The following is a 17,689-nucleotide window of genomic DNA, read 5'->3' as shown; positions in this document are numbered from 1 at the left end:
GTAGCAGACAGCTGTGTCTCAGGTCTTACCTCCTGTGCTGGTAGGAGGTCCGACGCTTTGTGACCCCATGGACTGTAGCCCGCAAGGTTCCTCTGTCCATGGAATTCTCCAGGCGAGAAGACTGGAGTGAGTTGCAATGCCCTCCTCCAGGGGATCTTCCCAAACCAGGGGTCGAACCCAGGTCTCCCACATTGCAGGCGGATTCTTTATCGTCTGAGCTACCAGGGAAGCCCAAGGTCCTACCGAAGGTCCTACCTCCCATTTTCTCAAACAACCATGTGCCACGTGTTTTGTTTATTTATTTACAATTTGTTTCACTGCATGCTCTTTACAGCAGACAAACATCAGAAAATCAGGCAGGGGTTCCTGCAGGGGCCGTGGGATGTGGGACAGTTAGGAGCTTAGGTGTGTCTCGGGTCAGCTGAGCCTCTGCATTGCTGGTTGGCCATTCTTGGGTCCCTGTTACCCTTCACCCTAGCAGGCTCGGAAGTCTTTGGATTTGTAGCTCTTCAGGTCACGATGGAGTCTTGACTATCCATGCGCAAGGGGCCAGATGGAGACTGAGGCTGGGTGGGCTGAACCTGGCTCAAAATGACTCTGACGGTTGGTGGCGTGATTGATACCAGGATCTGGAGTTCTGGAACTATGCCAGGGCCTTTGCTGCCTGAGATGAAGCCCTCCAACACCCTAGCTCACTGCCATGAGGCTTGAAAGGGGTAAGTGAAGCCCGTTGGTGCCTTCCTTGGATGTCTTCTTTCACTGGAGTTTGTATCTCTGAAGCCAGCATGAGCCCAGAGGGACTAAGTTACTTGCTCAAGACCATACAGCAGGAAACAGGCATTCCAGAGCTTGGACTTTTGAATCCATGTTGTGGTTTTCAGAAGATTCTGGTTCAGGCTTTTCTAAAAAAAATTGTGAGCACAGTCCAACACAGTAGGCAAGAAATGTGTTGTGTCTTTAAGAAAGGAAGCTCAGGTTCATGGGCAGAGGCTTTGTCATCAGTCCTGACTTTGAGGGGAGCACCCTGGGGGAACCTAAGGCTTCTGGGTGCCTAAAGAATGGAGCATGAGGGTTTCAGTGGTATGGAGCCTGCTTGGGGGAGCACTACACCTGTGGGAGTGCTCCAGGCACCACCCAAATGCGGGGCTTTGGCTTGAGTTTGCATGGTCTGCAGTTTCTCATATGGTGTCCTAGGAAGGAGCAGCGGGCAGACAAGAACAGACAAGATCAGACAAGAGGCAGAGAGGCAGACAGAGTCAAGGTGGGGGAAAGGGAGAAATACAATTAAGATTAATTTTTAGATATGAAGATATGTTTTAAAAAAATCAAAGCAAGTGTCAGATCTTACCCTCCTTCTGGGATGCCCAGAGGGGGCCTTTCATTGCAAACATGACCAGCCCAGGTTATTTCTATCCCATTGGGGAGAAATCTGATTGATTACCAGAAGATGGAGGGAAGGTAGTTTATCTGTTCAACCGTCTCTGTCAAGAGCAGAGTCCACTAAAATTGAGGGGTCTGGAAGGTCTGTTTTTGATGGTGGTGGTTCACCCACACCTATTTGCAGACGCTTGAACCCTCAGCTGTCTCCTCTCTGTCTCAGGTAATGTGTGTCTCAAGCTTGGTTTGCATCTTTTGGTGAACCAGTCCCATTTGTGGGAGGCATAATCCATAAGGAAAGAAAAACCTGCATGCATTAAGCTAGTCTTCATAGTTTTGTTTTTAGCAGCAGAAAAACATTCTGGAAACAGTCTGAATATCCTGTGGTAGAGAAATGGTTAATTACTAAATGGTATGTTGTGATGAAAAAAATATTTAACAGTGATAAAGCCCTGTGGCTATGAAGACTATACAACACCTTGAAGGAAAATGCATACAATGCAATGTTAATTTTAAAAATAAAAAAAACAAGGTATAATAAAAATAAAGATAGGTAAACATGTTTGCATGAAAAAAGGAAATATGAATGAGGATGGTTATTAAATTATGGTAATAAGGTTCTTTTTTCTGTTTTAGTTTCTGGATTATTACTATATGCAAGGTGGTATGCTAGTTAAGAACAAGGAATCTGGAGCCAGATTACTTGGATTCACAGCCCAGCTCTACCCCTTACTTACTAGCTGGGTGACCTTCAACAGCTGACTAAACTTCTCTGTGCTTTGGTGCCTTGTCTGTAATAATAAGAATAGCAATAGTATCTAACTCTTTGGATTATTGTGAGGGTTAAATGAGTTAGCGGATGTAAGTGCTACACAGTAGTTGCTATATAATTACTAGCTATACAAAAAATAAATTTAATTATTATAATTCTTCCATAGCTTCATGTCTTAATCATAAATAAGTGCTAATATTGGTGTAATTTTCTTTTTCTTTCTATTTGAAAGTGCTTTTGCCTTCCCATAGTGATAATCATAGTAATATACAGTGTTAACTACTCCTTTCTATTAATATCATATTGTGAGAGTTTTCTACTAGCATTTCTGATGGAGAACCATGATTTCCTGACCACTGCTTCCCCTCTACCCCCTGTCCCCGCCCTCAGGCCCCAAGACTCTCTTCTCTGGTTCCTACAATAAATAATGTGGTTAACTGAGTGCAAATAAGGATAGAGTTCTCCGCCCTTCCTTTGCAATGTGACTTTGCATCTTCTCCCATCACAACAAGGGGTCTATTTCGCTGCTCCTCGAATATGATCTGGTGACTTGCTTTGGCCCAGAGAATGAACTGGAAATGCAGGTGGACCAGTTCTGAGGCCTGAGGAGGCCTTAGGTACTTCCGCTCTGTAGGTGGAGCCCTGCAGTCCCTAGGTGAACAAGCCTGAATTAGCCCGTCAGAGGATGACTCTTCCACACCATGTGGAAGAGAGTTCAGTTGCTCAGCTGAGATCAACCTGGCTTCATCCCACTGACCCCCCAAACATGTGAGAGAGCCTGGCTAGGCTCAGCAGAAGTACCTATCCAAACCCGTGGAAAAATGAATGAGCCCATCCAAGACTGGAAGAACAGTTCAGCTGACCTGTAGATTCATAGCAAATGATAATTACGTATTGTTTTTGGGCCACTGAAGCTGGAGGTGTTTTATTATGCAGCCGTGGCTGACAACTATAATTACAGGGAACAAAACCGCTAATCTGAGCCCCTCTGATGGGTCCACTGGGCAGGATGGGTACCCTCTCCACCTCCTGCAACTGTTGCACTGAGCCCTGGTGTCTACCTTGCTACCTTCCAAAGTTGCCAAAACCCTCACGTCATCACACTCAAGGTCCTCAGTGGATAACCTTTGTCTCTGTAGTCTAGGCTCCTTTCTGAAGACAGGGGCAACCCCATGGTGGGGAGGAATATCTCTGTGTCCCTTTCAGCCCCTGTCTCCCACTATAGTTCAAGTCATTTTGTGGGGTTTCAAAGCAGGGAAGGTAGCATGGAGCTCTCAGGCCCTAGGAAACCTGCAAGATGGACAGGCGCTCTCTCAGACCCCAAGGACCCTCCCACAAGGCCTCTCCAGTCCTCCCCAGGAGTCCCGTTACTGACAGCCTCAGGACCCATGGAAGGAGGGCAGTCTGACAGAGGCTCAGTATCACAGAGTTTCCCAGCTGGTGAGGCCTAGACAGCTGTCTGTCTGACCACAGCCTAAACCTGACACCCCTCAAGTCCCAACAGAACCAACAAATGGAACATTCCTTTAAAACAATGCTGCCATATAGATGGTTACCAACTTTTCAAATGCTTTAGAGAAAGCCCTTTTTTTTAGTAAATTGGTAAACAATTTACCAATTGTGTAAGTTCAGTAAACTGGCCACTCAACACGTTGATTTTTGATGATGGTTTTGTAGAATTAATCCAGAGTCCCATGCTTGCCACTTCATGTCACTGCCACGGGCCTAGCATAGCACTTGGGCAAGGCCGTGCTCCGGAAAGACGTCTTCGATTGGACAGTAGGCGATATTGGCCTGTGTGTGTCACAACTGGTGATGTCAGCTCAGGGGCATCCTCCAGGCAGCCCGAGGCCACTTTCTCTTTCAGCAGACAGTGCACAGGCACTCCTGTGTCAGTGAACCAGGGTACAGAGGCCAAATTCCCAGAGCCTGGCATGCCCGGCGCCCCTGCTATTTATTCCACAGTGGTGTGCGAGCCGCAGGGTCAGCCCCAGAAGACGGTGTAAGGGGGGTGGAACTACTACACCTGGGCATGCTCAGACTTCCTCTGCGGCCACAGCAGAGCAAGTTTACCAGATAGCTGGTGCCAGGCCAATGCCTGGCTTTATATTCACAACCTCACTGACTATGGGGTAATAGACTATGATCATAGAGTCTATTGTTATACCCATTCACAGGGGAGAAGACTGAGGCTTAGCAGAGCTGAAGGACCTGCTCAAGGACGCATATCTAGCTGGTGGTAGAGCTGAGATTCCAACCCAGACAGAGCTTCCCTTCCAGGAAGTCCGCAATCTCCCTTGGGTACCTGCGTGTCTCCGTAAATATGATGAGGAAACGCCTTTCTCTGCAGGAGGCAGTTGTTGCAATGGAAGACCCAAGTTTCTGGCTCTGCCTCATAACCTTTCTGAGCCTCAGTTTCAAATCTGTAAAATGGACCGTGCTGCCCTGGGGTGGTTCCAAGGATTTAAATGAGACTGCATGATAGGGACCTAGTAAAAATGCTTGCTTTGCCCTTCTTGTTCTAAGTTGCTTGCAGATCCCTGCAATGGAATTTAAAAGCTATGGACATCGATAGAAATCTAAACTCAGGATGGGAGCCACACACAGATTATTCTGAAGTATTGTGTGGCTTGAAAAAAAGAAAGAGCTGCTCTTGTGCACAAGGAGTTAACTCTGCTGTGTTTTCTATGAGTTGTGTGTGCGTGCGTGCACATACATTTTCAACTTCTCTTTTCTTTATTGTAATAAAAAACATTTTCACAGGGAATTCCCTGGTGGCTTAGTGGTTAGGATTTTGGGCTTTCAGTGTCGTGGGAAGTCATTCTGGCTTATACATGTGCTAACTTGAATTTTATGCTAAATAAAATAGCCTTTGTGTGCCTATCAAACATACATTGTACATCTGCTTTGAATATTTTTTAAAAAAAGGGCACTCTGACCAGAAGTAAAGAATGTCCAAGTTTAAAGTGTAGATTAAATGCTCCCCTTCCTAGGACACCAATGTTAATCCTCTGATGATAAGACTCACTTCCCAGGTACCAAGGCCATATTGACTTGCTGTGTACAGGATGGTCTTTTTTCTTTCCCTCCTAAAAAAATCCTTGAAGAAATGTGACCCTGACTTGTTTAATGGTCTTATTCTGACAAGATATGAAACTGGTGAAAACTCTTCTTCTCTTGGGCAATTTCTCAAGAGTCAGCTGGGAAGCAGGCTTCTGGCTAGTGTTCAGTTTGGCCCAAATACAACTCTTTTCTATTCTTACTCTTGATTTTTTATTGATTATTTTCATTGACAAGTGCTCCTGAGCAAGTCCATCCTGGGGAGGGCATTGCAGGGTCTGAGCCCAGCTTGGCCTCCTCATTGGGAGGGACTCAGGGAAACAGCTCTCCTCTGCCAGGCTGGGGCCTCCAGGGAGAGCCGGGCTGCAGCCAGCCAGCCAGCCAGCCTGGGTGGGGGCCTTACACTCGGGTTCAGGGTGTGAGAACCGGTTATTTTTACCCAGCCCCAGTGGGATGTGATGCCACTCTGGAAACGGGGGCTGTCAGCTTCTCCAGAGAAGTGGCCCGAGGCTGAGCCATGCAGCCTGCCCCCCTCCCTCTGCTTCACACCCAGGCCTCCCCTTGGCACACAGAACTCTTGACATCCAGGAGGGGTGTGGAGGCTCCAGCTCTGGTCACGGGCTCTCTGAGCCATGGCCCCAGAGGAGTCAGCAGAGCTGGGCCTTCTTAGACCCCTGAGATGGGGCCTTAGGCTGCAGAGACTAAGTGGGGGATGGGGGACAGGAACCCTGGGTTTGTGTCAGGCCTGGCTGGCTTTTCCCCTGGGGACTCTGCCTGCCCCAGGCCCTAGGACCTTCTACCAAAGGCCAGCCAAGGTTCAGCCGTCCCAACCTTGCATCCTGGGGCAGGCATGCAACTCCCATGCATTAGCCTGCCCTGGCCTGGTGCCCCAGTATCGGGAGCTGGGTGCCTGTAGCCCTCTGTTGGTCTGTCTCCCTCACCCCTCAAAACCCCTGCCCCCCCAGGCCTTGTAGGAGAGGGCAGCCTTGCTCTTTGAGGCCTCACCCTGGCAGGGAGTCCAGCTCTGCACCCCTAGCCTGACGCCTGGGATGGGTGCTGCCTGCCTGTAACTCGGGACTCCTTGGACCTGTGTGCCCCATCCCCTCTGGTCACCCCACCTCATGGGCCAACTCACTCACCAAGCCAGCCCTGCCTTGGTTCATAGCTTCTCTGAGCACCTCACGACTCCCCATCTGCTCTGTATTCATTCCTGCTGTTTCCCCTCCTGCACCGTCCCTTCCACACTCCTCCTGCTAGTGCCTTGGTTTTCTTTCAGGTCTCACAAAGGTTGGCCCCTCTGATGCCTCCCACCCAGGGTAAGGACCTTCTCCATCCCATTTTCTAATTGCATCCTGTTCTTTCCCTTGAGGGAATATATTCAGTTCAAGGTGATTAATCTGTTGACTTTTTTTTTGGGGGGGTGGGCAGGTCAGTTTCCTCCACTAGACTAGAAAGATCCATGAGGCCAAGATCACATCTGCTCATGGCTTCTCCACAAAAGGACCTGATGCCAGGAATGGAGGGTGGGTGGGCAGGGGACGCGTACACAGCCTGTCCCACAGCCTCCCCAGGGCCTTTGCTTACACCTGGGCAGTTGTGCGGTGCTTACCTTTCTGGGTCATCAGGTCAGGGCCCGGAATTCGGGGACAGCAGGGCTTGCCTTTTCCGGGCTTGGCATGATGCCTCGGGTGTCTTCTCCCTGAGAGGGGACATAGGAAAAGAGTCCCTCCCTTAGCACGCTTGGGGACATGGGGGACAGGGTCTGTGCAGGAGGGAACTTCAGCCCCCAAGGCCAAGGGCTCGGGAATATTTATTCAGGGAAACTCAGGATGGGTCAGGCTACAGGAGGATCCAGGGAGAGTGGGCCTTGAGGCTATCTCTTTTCCATAAATAACAAAGTCAATGTGGGGAGATACTCTGCCCTCAAAATATGTTCTCCTCATCTTCCTGCCCAAGAAACAGTTCGACACCATCACTTAGAAGTATCTATGCCCTTGGGACTTCCCTGGTGGTCAGTGACTAAGATTCTGTGCTCCCAATGTAGGGGGCCCAGATTCCATTCCTGGTCAAAGAACGAGATCCCTCATGTTACAGCTAATAGTTTGCAGGTGGCAACTAAGACTGGTGCAGCCAAACTAAAGAAGTAAATGTTTTTTTTTAAGAAGGATTGTCTATGCCCTTTGACATAGTAATTCTCTCCCCTTGGCAATCTAGGAAAATTAGCCTCAGTATAGGATATGTTTTATACAGACCCATATTTTTACTGTGTACTTAAAATAGCTCAAAGTTGTGAATCATTTAAATATCTAAACATGTAAATTCATCACAGTACATTCATGTAGTGGCAAGTTATACCTAAAATTATTAGTTAAATAGCATCATTTTGGGGAATCTGGTAGAGACACTCCTAGGATAGGAAACTTAATGAGGAAAGACATTGATCTTCACTGAATTGTCATCAAGGTAGCAGTGGTAATCTCTAATATGTCCAACAGAAGAGGTCTGATAAATCATGTTGCTATTGGCCGTGTTTATGAGGAACTCTAATCACTGTTTTCCATGTTGTATATGTGGCAATGTTCATTGCAGAAACTTTAGAAAGTGAATACTTTCTATAATCCTACTTCTCAGACAGAGATGGTTGCTGTTGACATTCTGGTGTAAATGCTTCCAGGTTTCAATCGTAAACATTTTTTGGTGACTATAATAATACAGTGATAAAACAGACACAAGATCGAACATGCAGAGAGATATCCATTACAAAGATGCGTGTAAGCATACTGAAAAGAAATAAACAAAAAGTTGAACATGGCCATTCCTGAGTAATGAAATTATGGGTGTTTTTCACCCTGGTATTTCTATATCCCCAAATTCAGATAAATGTTAAAATAACCATAACTGTTAAAAAAAACCCAGTTTTTAGAGGGTTAGGCAAGAGAAAAAGTTCAAAATATTCAGCAATCTGAATTGAGAAAGACAGGAGAGCTAAACACTCGTACCATAAAGGTGCAAGGGCCGTGTGCCCCAGTTCTAAATGAACATGGCTCCCCACCACGTTCTCATCCCATCTGCCACAGGTGTAGATTTGGGGGTGTTCAGACCCAGACGGTCTACTAATTAATGTATTCACTCATTCAACACAAATTGACTGCATAATGCATATCAGAGTGGCTCTAGAACTTCCAGGGAGGTAGGAATTAGGTGCAGTGCAAGCAGTGTGCTTACCACACAGACACAAAACCGTTTCCTTCTTAGTGTGTGGGTGTTTGGGGAGCTGGGGCTGTGGACAAATTGCGGGGCTTAAGCCTTCTGAGCCTCCCTCTGGTGCTGCTACGGTGCACAGAGGTGCCATATGGGTTCAGGGGTGATGTCTTTCAGGGCCCAGGACTGCCTGCCCTCCATTTCCTGATTCCCACCACCCGAGACCACAGAATCCCTGCCCAGGGACCGGCACCCTGGGCGGGGACAGGGGAGAGTCCTACCTTCTGCGGAGAAGACGGACAAGCAGAGAAGCAGGATGCAGAGCAGGCTGGTGAGGACTAGAAATCTCATGGTGGCGGGACAGGAACTTCGCGACCCGGGGAGGCTGCTGTGCTGCAGAAATCCTCCCTCGGGGCCACCTGGGGACTTTATAGAGCAGCAGAGACAGAGGTGTTTCCCAGTGGGCAGGGCACCAGCAGCCTTGGAATTCTCATACAGGGTAGAGTCAGCCCCTCCCAAGAAGAAAAAACCCAAACCAGCTTTTCGAGAAGTTGAGAGCATTTCATGAACTGTAACACGCAAAGCTATAAATGCCCAGCCCCAGGAGGGAGCTCCCAGCCCTGGCTTCAGAAAGCTCCTGGGAGGGAAGAGTCATTTCCCAGGGTTGAACATTAACTTTTAGTGTCAGTAATCATTTTATCAAACACAGATTTTCCTGTTTCTTCCTTGGATGTGGCAGGGAGGATCATAAAATCCTTTGCAAAATCTCAGGGGAAAAGTCTTCAGCATTGAGTGAAAAATAGGGAGCACAGGGCAAGGAATCAGACAGCCTGGGTCTGAGTCCTTGGTCTGCCACATATCCATGGTGTGTCCTTGAAGTGAAAGTCGCTCAGTTGTGTCCGACTCTTTGCGACACCATGGGCTGTATAGTCCATGGAGTTCTCTAGGCCAGAATGCTGGAGTGGGTAGCCTTTCCCTTCTCCAGGGGGTCTTCCCAACCCAGGGATCGAACCCAGGTCTCCCGCTTTGCAGGCAGATTCTTTACCAGCTGAGCCACCAGGGCAGCCCAGGTGTGTCCTTGAACTTGCCATCAAATGTCTTTGAGTTTGCTTCATATCTGTGAAATGGGTACAGTGCTCTCTTTCCCACAAACCTGAACAAGGACATGTGTGAGGAGCCAGCTGAAACACGGGAGATACTTGTCCAACTGGAAAGGAGATGGATTGGTGGCTGCACCTTGATGGGTATTTAAGATAGTAATGAAACAAAAGAACATGCAGGTTAAGGATTAACGTGAGAAAAGACGTGAAGAAAGAACATCCTATGACAGCAAGCATGGGGGAAAGTTGGTCAATGGCACAGGTGGCTTGAGAGTCACCTACTCATCGGATACACATCATGGGCTCGGCTGTGTACCTGGCCCGAGGGACAAGGAAGACACTGTGCCGGGTCTTAGGGAGCTTCTGTTGGAGGCAGTCATGCAGACACACAGAATTTGCATTTGCCCTTGTGATATCATGTCTATCTGTCCTTTGCCTTAGTAAGTGTGCCCTTCTCACCAAAGAGCTGGCTCTGGTTCCCAGCATTGAAGGGCATGTGGAGAGATGGTAGTATCAGGTTCAACTCTCTAGGATCACTTTGGTTTCAGGCAGTCAGTTCAGACAATACCCACAGCCTGGGACTGGCCCTCTTCCCTTGCTAGAGATTAGACATTCAATTTAGATCACATTCTCAGACAGCTTCCTGAGCAAAATGTCTGGCCAGGGGATTTCTGACAGTCAGCCTGTATACTTTGATGTGTTTTCAAAACCTTTAGAACCAGTTCACACAAGGAAACTAGTTGGAGCCACTGAGCGTAAGGACCAAATGTCATACTGTGTTAGTTACTTGCCCGGCCCCTGCCGGATTCCCTTTCCAGGCTGTGTTCTGAATCCTGCTGGCTGTGCTGAGTGGGCAGTGGCAGAGGGTGTGATCAGAAAGACCCAAGGGGTCTACCAAGGGTGGCTTCAGAGCTGGTGCCCAGGAGAGGCACTGTAGGAAGGAGAGGCCGCAAGAGGATGGGGCTGGCCTTGAGGCTGCATTCAGCAGCCTGCACATTGTTCTCTCTTAGATTGCTTGTTATAGGTTCCTAAACTCAGCAAAGTTTCCTGTAGATGCTTCCTAAGATTGCGATTACATCCATGACCCACATCAAGCACTTTACCACTATTTTATCTAATTTTTATCTGGGGTTACTTGGGGTGCCACTGAGTTCTCTGGGCAACAGCATACCGTTGGCTGCTACTCACCCGTTACCTGCTGAAACAGGCACTCTTTGCATTGGCATGGTTCCTTTTTCCTTTTGGCACACCATCATCGGAGGTGAAAGGAACAAGCTACTTGGCAGAGGAAGTAGAGACTGGCCAAGCTGAACTCTCACTGCTTAGCAGTGGTGCAGAGGTTAGGAGAGAGTCAACCCTGAAAAATCACTGGAAGGACTGATGCTGAAGCTGAAGCTCCAATACTTTGGAGCTCTTCCCTGATGGGAAGAGCCGACTCATTGGAAACAACCCTGATGCCAGGAAAGGTTGAAGGCAAAAGGAGAAGGGGGCATCAGAGGATGAGATGGTTAGATGGCATCACCGACTCAGTGGATATGAATCTGAGCCACTTTGGGAGATAGTGGAGGATAGGGAAGCCTAGCATGCTGCAGTCCATGGGCTCGCAGAGAGTCAGACATGACTGAGTGACTGAACAACCACCACCCAGGCTAGGGAAGAGATTTGTTGAGATTCACACTCTAACTAAAGCCAGGACTTGGGTACTTTTCTCAGAACCCTCAGCCACTCAGCCAGAGAGTCAGAAATAGACATTAGGTTTTCAGGATGGCTTTTTTGTCACCATAGGACAGAGCCATGGGGGCACTGAACAGTTAAGAGCAAAAAGAACTGGCAATCTCAGGAGACTGTTACTTACACACTCACACATACGATTCACAGATTCTCAGGTGTTCCCAGGACCATATGTTTAAAGGGAAGGGCAGATTCAGATGTCAGAATTCCACCTCCTTTTCAAATGCTTCTAAAAAATTACTGAAGCAATCTCTGATGCATTCATTTGAATAACACAGGGTATTAAGTATAAATTCCATCTGAAATCCCACTCCCCAGAGACAATTCCTGTTCACAGATTTTTCACCTGCTTTTTTTAACATTTCAAAGATAGCTGTCAACTTCTTTAAAAAAGGAAGAAACACCTCTGGCTCTTTAGAATATTTGAAATCTCATGTCGAACTGAGAGAGGTGAAAATGAGAAGCATTTTAGCAGGAACACCTGTTAGTTTTTAAGCACATGAAGTTTGGGTACAAAAATAATCAAATTTGAGGCTTTGAATCCTTTCCAAAGATGAACTGGAACACTTGGCAGCCTTCCTGAGAAATAAGTCTCCGGAGACACACCTAACACACAGGGGAATTTACAAGGAAGAAAATATTTTCAAGTTAAGTCTGTGATTTCTGCGGTCAATTAGGAAAATGCCTGAAGCCCTTTATGGTAAGAACATTCTGGCTCGGGTCCCTCACTTCACTCTTGGTCATCACGCTTTTCTTCAAAGATGCTTTATGGACCCCATGATTGACCAGAAATGACTCTTCCTCTTTTATTTGCCCAGCAAATTACAGGTCAGTTTATAATCCAGGGAGGGGGTCAGCATCCGGTGTGGTCCTTCAGTTGTCTTCTAATTTAATTCTCCTCCCACCTTAGGGATGCAGGCATTTCATTTCCATCTTGCAACAAGGGAGAGGGAAGTTTTCTTTCACCTAAACATGTTATGGAACTTCTCACCTGGAACCAGGTCTTGTGCCTCCAAAGCTGAGGTTCTTTCCTGACTTGGTTCCACAAGCACTCGTTAGTTGGAAATAATCCATGATATTAATGCTTAGCTTACATGCCATCCTCAAACTGCACCCAAACCTGATACTTTCTCTATTTTTTACAGCTAATCTGAACTTCCTCATGAGCCTCCAACCCACTGGATCTTGCCTGCCTCTGGGTTGCACTGCGGCCGGGGTCAAGACTGGTGGATCCAGGGTCTGCGGCCTCCACCTTTGCCCTCACTGGTCCCCTCGGTTCTCAATGATGCTGCGAATCCTCCCACTACTCCTCTTGCCTTCCTTCCGTTGCCTACCCACAGTCACAGCTGTGGGCTACCCTGTCTCACCATGGTGGCTGCCAGCAGACTCGTGGGCTCCTCCATGGGCACATGCCAGAAAATGATCTCTTCTCCCACACCATGAAGCCACCTGAGGAGACTAGAAGGCACTGTCTTCTCCATCCTACAGCCACTCCGTGCGGGCGCTGTAGCACCTGTGAAGCCACCATCTCTGAGTCTCTAATGGGACTAGTCCCTTGGCTTTCTGCTTTCTCACTGGAGTTCCTGGCCTCTTGCCTCCACCCCTTCACACCCACCACATGGTTTTAGTCTGGAGTAGGGGACTCAGGACACTGGCCATCGCTGTCTCCCTACCTTCCCCTACACTTGTGAAAAGTCCAGGCTCTACAGCCACGTGATCCAGGCTCTAAGCAGAGCCCCGCCTTACAGTCTAAGCTGTGTGACTCTGGACAAGTTGCTCAACTCCTCTGTTCCTGTTTTTCTGCTCCTCTGTAAAACAGTAGTTGGAGAACAAGAGATCCCTTTGATGAAAGTGGGATGGTAAAGCATCGTGTTACATGAAAAGGAGTTTTTGTTCCACTAGGCAGTCAGCTGCCAGCAGTGGAGTGCATAGCTTTCCCTTCCCTTTTCAATAGCAACCTGTCTCCAAGAAATACCAACCTCCCACTTGTGTTCAAGAATGTACTATGCTTCAACGTCAAACAATGACTGTCTTTTCTTGCCACGATTCAGGGCAAAGAGAAAATAAGCACACAGAAATTCAGGTCTAAACAACTGACAGCAGACCCATTGATGAATGAGGACCTTGATGGAGAAGGGTGAGAGGACCAGCGGAACAGGTGCCATTAACTTGGGCGGTACGGAGGGGGAGGATGCTAAGATTTTCCACTTTTGCCAGCACTCAGAGCTGGAGAATTGCAGGTAGGGTTGGGATGGATCCTGTTTGTCAGCATCTCTTCTGTGCTTAGCAAGTTTGGTAGCAGGCTTCCCAGAAGAGAGGTGTCACCTTCCCTTACTCTCGCCCCCACACCCAGCATCACCAGGACCAGGTGGATGCGTAAGGTGCGGCAAGAGCTGTGTGTCCTGGGCTAAACTTCAACCCTGACATCACTGCAGACACAGCACATCAGCATGTCAAGGGCCTTGAAGGCTCTGGGTTCAGTCCCACTCGGGCGAGATGGTGCCAAAGGCCACAGGGTGGAGAGAGGTTCTGCTCTCCCACTAAGTTTCTAAAATCGGAAAAGCTTCTTTTAAAGTGTTTCAATGTATTTTCTCTCCTTATGGGCTTTCCTTTCTAAAAAACTACTTGTTGTGTATCCGACTCTTGGTGACCCCATGGACTGTAGCCCTCCAGGCTCCTCTGTCCATGGCATTTCCCAGGCAAGAATACTGGAGTGGGTTGTCGCTTTCTTATCAAGGGGATCTTCCCGACCCAGGGATCAAACCCATGTCTCCTCCATTGGCAGGCAGATTCTTTACCACTGAGCCACCAGGGAAGCTCCCCCCACCCCCAAACTATTTAGGGGCAGATATAATGTACTGAAAAAGATACTGAACACCCCATTTCCCTTCCAAATGCCCATTTTTCTGCCACTCAGAATTAACAAGTGAAAATCTTGTCATAATTTCTCCAACTCTTTTTTTGTCATGCCTCAGGGCATGCAGGATCTTAGTTTCCTAACCAGGATTGAACCCATGCCCCACACAGTGGAAGCTCAGGGTCCTAATCATTACACTGTCAGAGAAGACCCCAACTTCTTTTTTAAATGCTTCTTCCACTTAAATGAGGTAGGTGATCGCACTTCTGTCTTTTCTGAAGCACCCAGTACAATGGTGACATAACATGTGAGCACACAATTAGGCCCAGACGCATTTGGTTTGCAGGCAGAGGCAGGGTTCTCTGCAAAGTAGGTCAGGATACGTCCCATGATGCCTTCTGTGGAGGCCGCCCCAGACATGCCCCTTCCCATCAAAGCTGGGAGACCCCTCCAGCTACCAACCCTTCTGCTGTACGCAGGACATCTGTGTTCCTGTGAGCACTTACCTAATTGCTCCTTCTCTGAACTCCTGGAGCCATTAGTCTGGATAATGCTTTTGTAGTTTCTGAATTATTACTTCACAATTACCTTGGTTTGTCTATTGCCGTTTCTCCTATTTTAACAACTTGTCACCAAATACAGTGACTAGCTCTTCACCTGACTTCTTAAAAAAGTAACGTGTAAAGATTAATGCTGTTGTGTTAGCCCCGAAATTTCCCACCAATGGTAAAGGCTTGTCTCCAGCATTCTCTGCTCAAAGGTCACCAGGGCCAGGGCCAGTGGCTGTCTCTCAGTTTGGGAGCTCTTCTGGCCACCACCCATCGCCTCTGCCCATCTGATGCTGTCTTCTAGCTGACAAGTTTCCAGCCAAGATTTGACAGGAGGGCAAAAACGGGTCTCCTTCATTGTGGTTTGTTTCCACAGTTGGTGCCAGTTCATTCCTTCAAGCAGTACCAAACTGAACCAACTTGTTAATTCCCTACTCTCCTTATGAACATATCATACCAAAGCACAGCTTTTTCTCAGCTACCACTGGACTTTCTGTTCAGAAGTCATCCTGCATTGCTGGGAAATCAGTCCATTCAGCCTGTGTTAAGCACACGACTGGGTGGGGCCAAGTTGTTCATACTTTTCTTGTGGAAGATTCCCTCTGAATCATCAGATCCCTGTTCTTACAGGACAATGAACTATGAGAAACGGAAAACAAATCACTGAGAACTACCATTATTTCTTCAATTCTAAGATGCCACTGATTTAAAGATAAGCTATTTGGTTTTGTGGGGGAATAAATTACAAAATCAAATACACGTTTCAGAAATGAAGTGTGAAAAATACTGCATCTGAGAATAGGCAGCATGACTAACACACTAATATATCAAGACATGACACCCTTCCTAGGAGATCATCATTAGAACCTCAGGTTACCAAGCCCTGTGACGCTATGTAAAACTGCCCTGGGGTGCACAGGTGAGCAGACCACCTTTTCCAGGCATGTGGAAGGTTAGGCTGGAGGGATGGTCACCTGATACCACACTTACTGGTGATCAGGCAGATTTTAACAAGTCCTTAGTGGAAAGCATTTGTTTTAAATATTTAAAAATTGTCTGAATTTGCCCAGTTGTGAGATTGAATGTCACGTTAGTCATGCCAGAAAAAAAACAATCCTGTATTTCTGGGTGTAGTCAGACAGACCCTCCCTTCCCTCACCCAAAGGCTTCCAACTGTAGCCAGTAAGGCTGCAACACAACTTCTCAGTTGAAGGCAGAGGACTGAGAGGCCCCCTTGAGGGCTGATATTCCATTAGGTAAAGAAGCAACAAGCTATGAGCAAAGTAGAGTGGAATGCTGAAGCTGAAGGGAACACTCTCTGCTGGTCCTGCCATGGTGCTAACTGGGAGCAGCCCTGTGTAGTATCAGTTGAGTATAAACCTCCTTCTTCCATCAGACTTTTCACTTATTTCATCTTTGCTATAGACACAAAATGCTCCTTTTGCTATTTTCAAGTGTTAATAATACTGAGAGAACTTTCTCCATCTTCCTGAACTATTTCAAAAACTACAAAGTCCTCAAGATCATAACTTTCATCTTTCCCTGAAAATGGCTTCCATTTTGAGTGCTAGCTAAACTGAGTACATTTAAGGAGGATTTCATCTTACTGATTACATCAACCTTAACTAAATGGCTCGCTTTGTAGCTGGACTGGGCAATACAAGTGTTTCTAGTCCTCTATATAGTAGGATCTAGGAAGTAGAACATCGATTACCATCCATTTACCCTTGAATGATATCAATGCCTTTTGAAAACACTAAAATTCTAACGTTCTAGGTATTAGTCTTTTCAGCTAAACCTCAACCTATTTAACTAGTACAGAGTTTTTGATTATCAAATAGGACTTCAGCTCTACGGCATTCATCACAAACTTACCAGTATAACTAGTTAACTCTACCACTTTATCTTTCCCAGCTATGACCTTGTGTTGTGCAAAGACTGAACCTGTGGGCTTTGGTTTACTCCTCTGCAAAATGGGGGATGCAGTGCTTGGCTTGAAAGAACGTTATGATCATACAAAGGACAGCATACAACATGGAAACATTTCAATTCAGTCATTAGCTATTAACAACATACCTGGATCCTCCTACCCTTTTTGAATGATACAGATCTTGGGTGTACTCAATTTCAGGGACTTTAACTGGGACACATCCTACACAGATGAACAATTTTAAGGAAAACATGCCTGCCTTTCTTCCCAGATTAACAATTAAAATGCACATAAAATACTCAAAAGTCCAGGGCTCTAGGCCCAGCAGACACCACCAGCTGTGAGCAGGAAATCGGGCTTCACATCTTGCCATCTTCCCCCATGTCTCCGCCCTGACTTCACTGTATTGCTGCTGTGTAAAATGCCCTACCTTTTTTATGTGCTGTTAACTATGTTTACCCTTGAAGACTTCCTCCTTGGACATCTCAGAAACACTTTGTTCACTTCTCTTATGACACTCATCACAATAGATTGGTTGTGTTTACATGAGGTTGCTGTGTTTTAGAAGGCAATTTCTACTCATTATTGTCTCCCCTGGGTCCTGTTAGCATGGTGTCTGCTATACTCACACCTTCTGAATGTTCATTAGGTACCATTCTAAGCAAACCAAACAGGCCTTTATTATTTTGTGTGATTTTCTGAAATCACATATCTCAGTTATCCTTTAACACTTCAGGTGTTTTAGAAAATGAGAAACAGATTTTTGCCCCCCTAAAGCCTATCATCAGTAGGTCTCCACTCTTCCCTATGAGTCATTTAAAGGGGAAAAAACCAAAAACCCAGTGGTATGTTAACAAGAGCCAGGGAACTAGAGATTTTCTACTATTATCATTTTAGACCTACTATAATATTTTAATTTGTAAGTATTCATATTTTATAAAACTCACTTTATATTGAAAAGTCTTCATTGTCTTATCTACAATAAAATAACCCCCCCCCCCCTTTTCTAGATAAGCCTTTGCCTGATACCCAGTGTTGAGATGACATCATTTTGCATTGTGTATGATACCATGCAAACGTAAGGATATAAACTGTGAATTCTAAAACATGACT

At 46.7% G+C, this 17,689-nt stretch overlaps 1 protein-coding gene across 1 annotated transcript; it reads right to left on the bottom strand.

Annotated features, from left to right (window-relative positions):
* Positions 1–279: 279 nt before the first annotated feature.
* Positions 280–8,866, bottom strand: C15H10orf99 (chromosome 15 C10orf99 homolog). The gene is made up of 3 exons (XM_043926832.1): positions 8,692–8,866; positions 6,819–6,908; positions 280–1,190 (listed from the first exon to the last, which is right to left on the bottom strand). Exons 1-3 carry the CDS (start codon positions 8,759–8,761, stop codon positions 1,105–1,107), a joined length of 246 nt encoding a protein of 81 aa, XP_043782767.1. The 5' UTR covers positions 8,762–8,866; the 3' UTR covers positions 280–1,104.
* Between the last annotated feature and the right edge of the window lie 8,823 nt (positions 8,867–17,689).

The sequence above is a fragment of the Cervus elaphus genome, chromosome 15 (genome assembly GCF_910594005.1).
Source record: "Cervus elaphus chromosome 15, mCerEla1.1, whole genome shotgun sequence".
Taxonomy (NCBI): Eukaryota; Metazoa; Chordata; class Mammalia; order Artiodactyla; family Cervidae; genus Cervus; species Cervus elaphus.
This window is presented reverse-complemented; position numbering and strand designations above follow the sequence as displayed.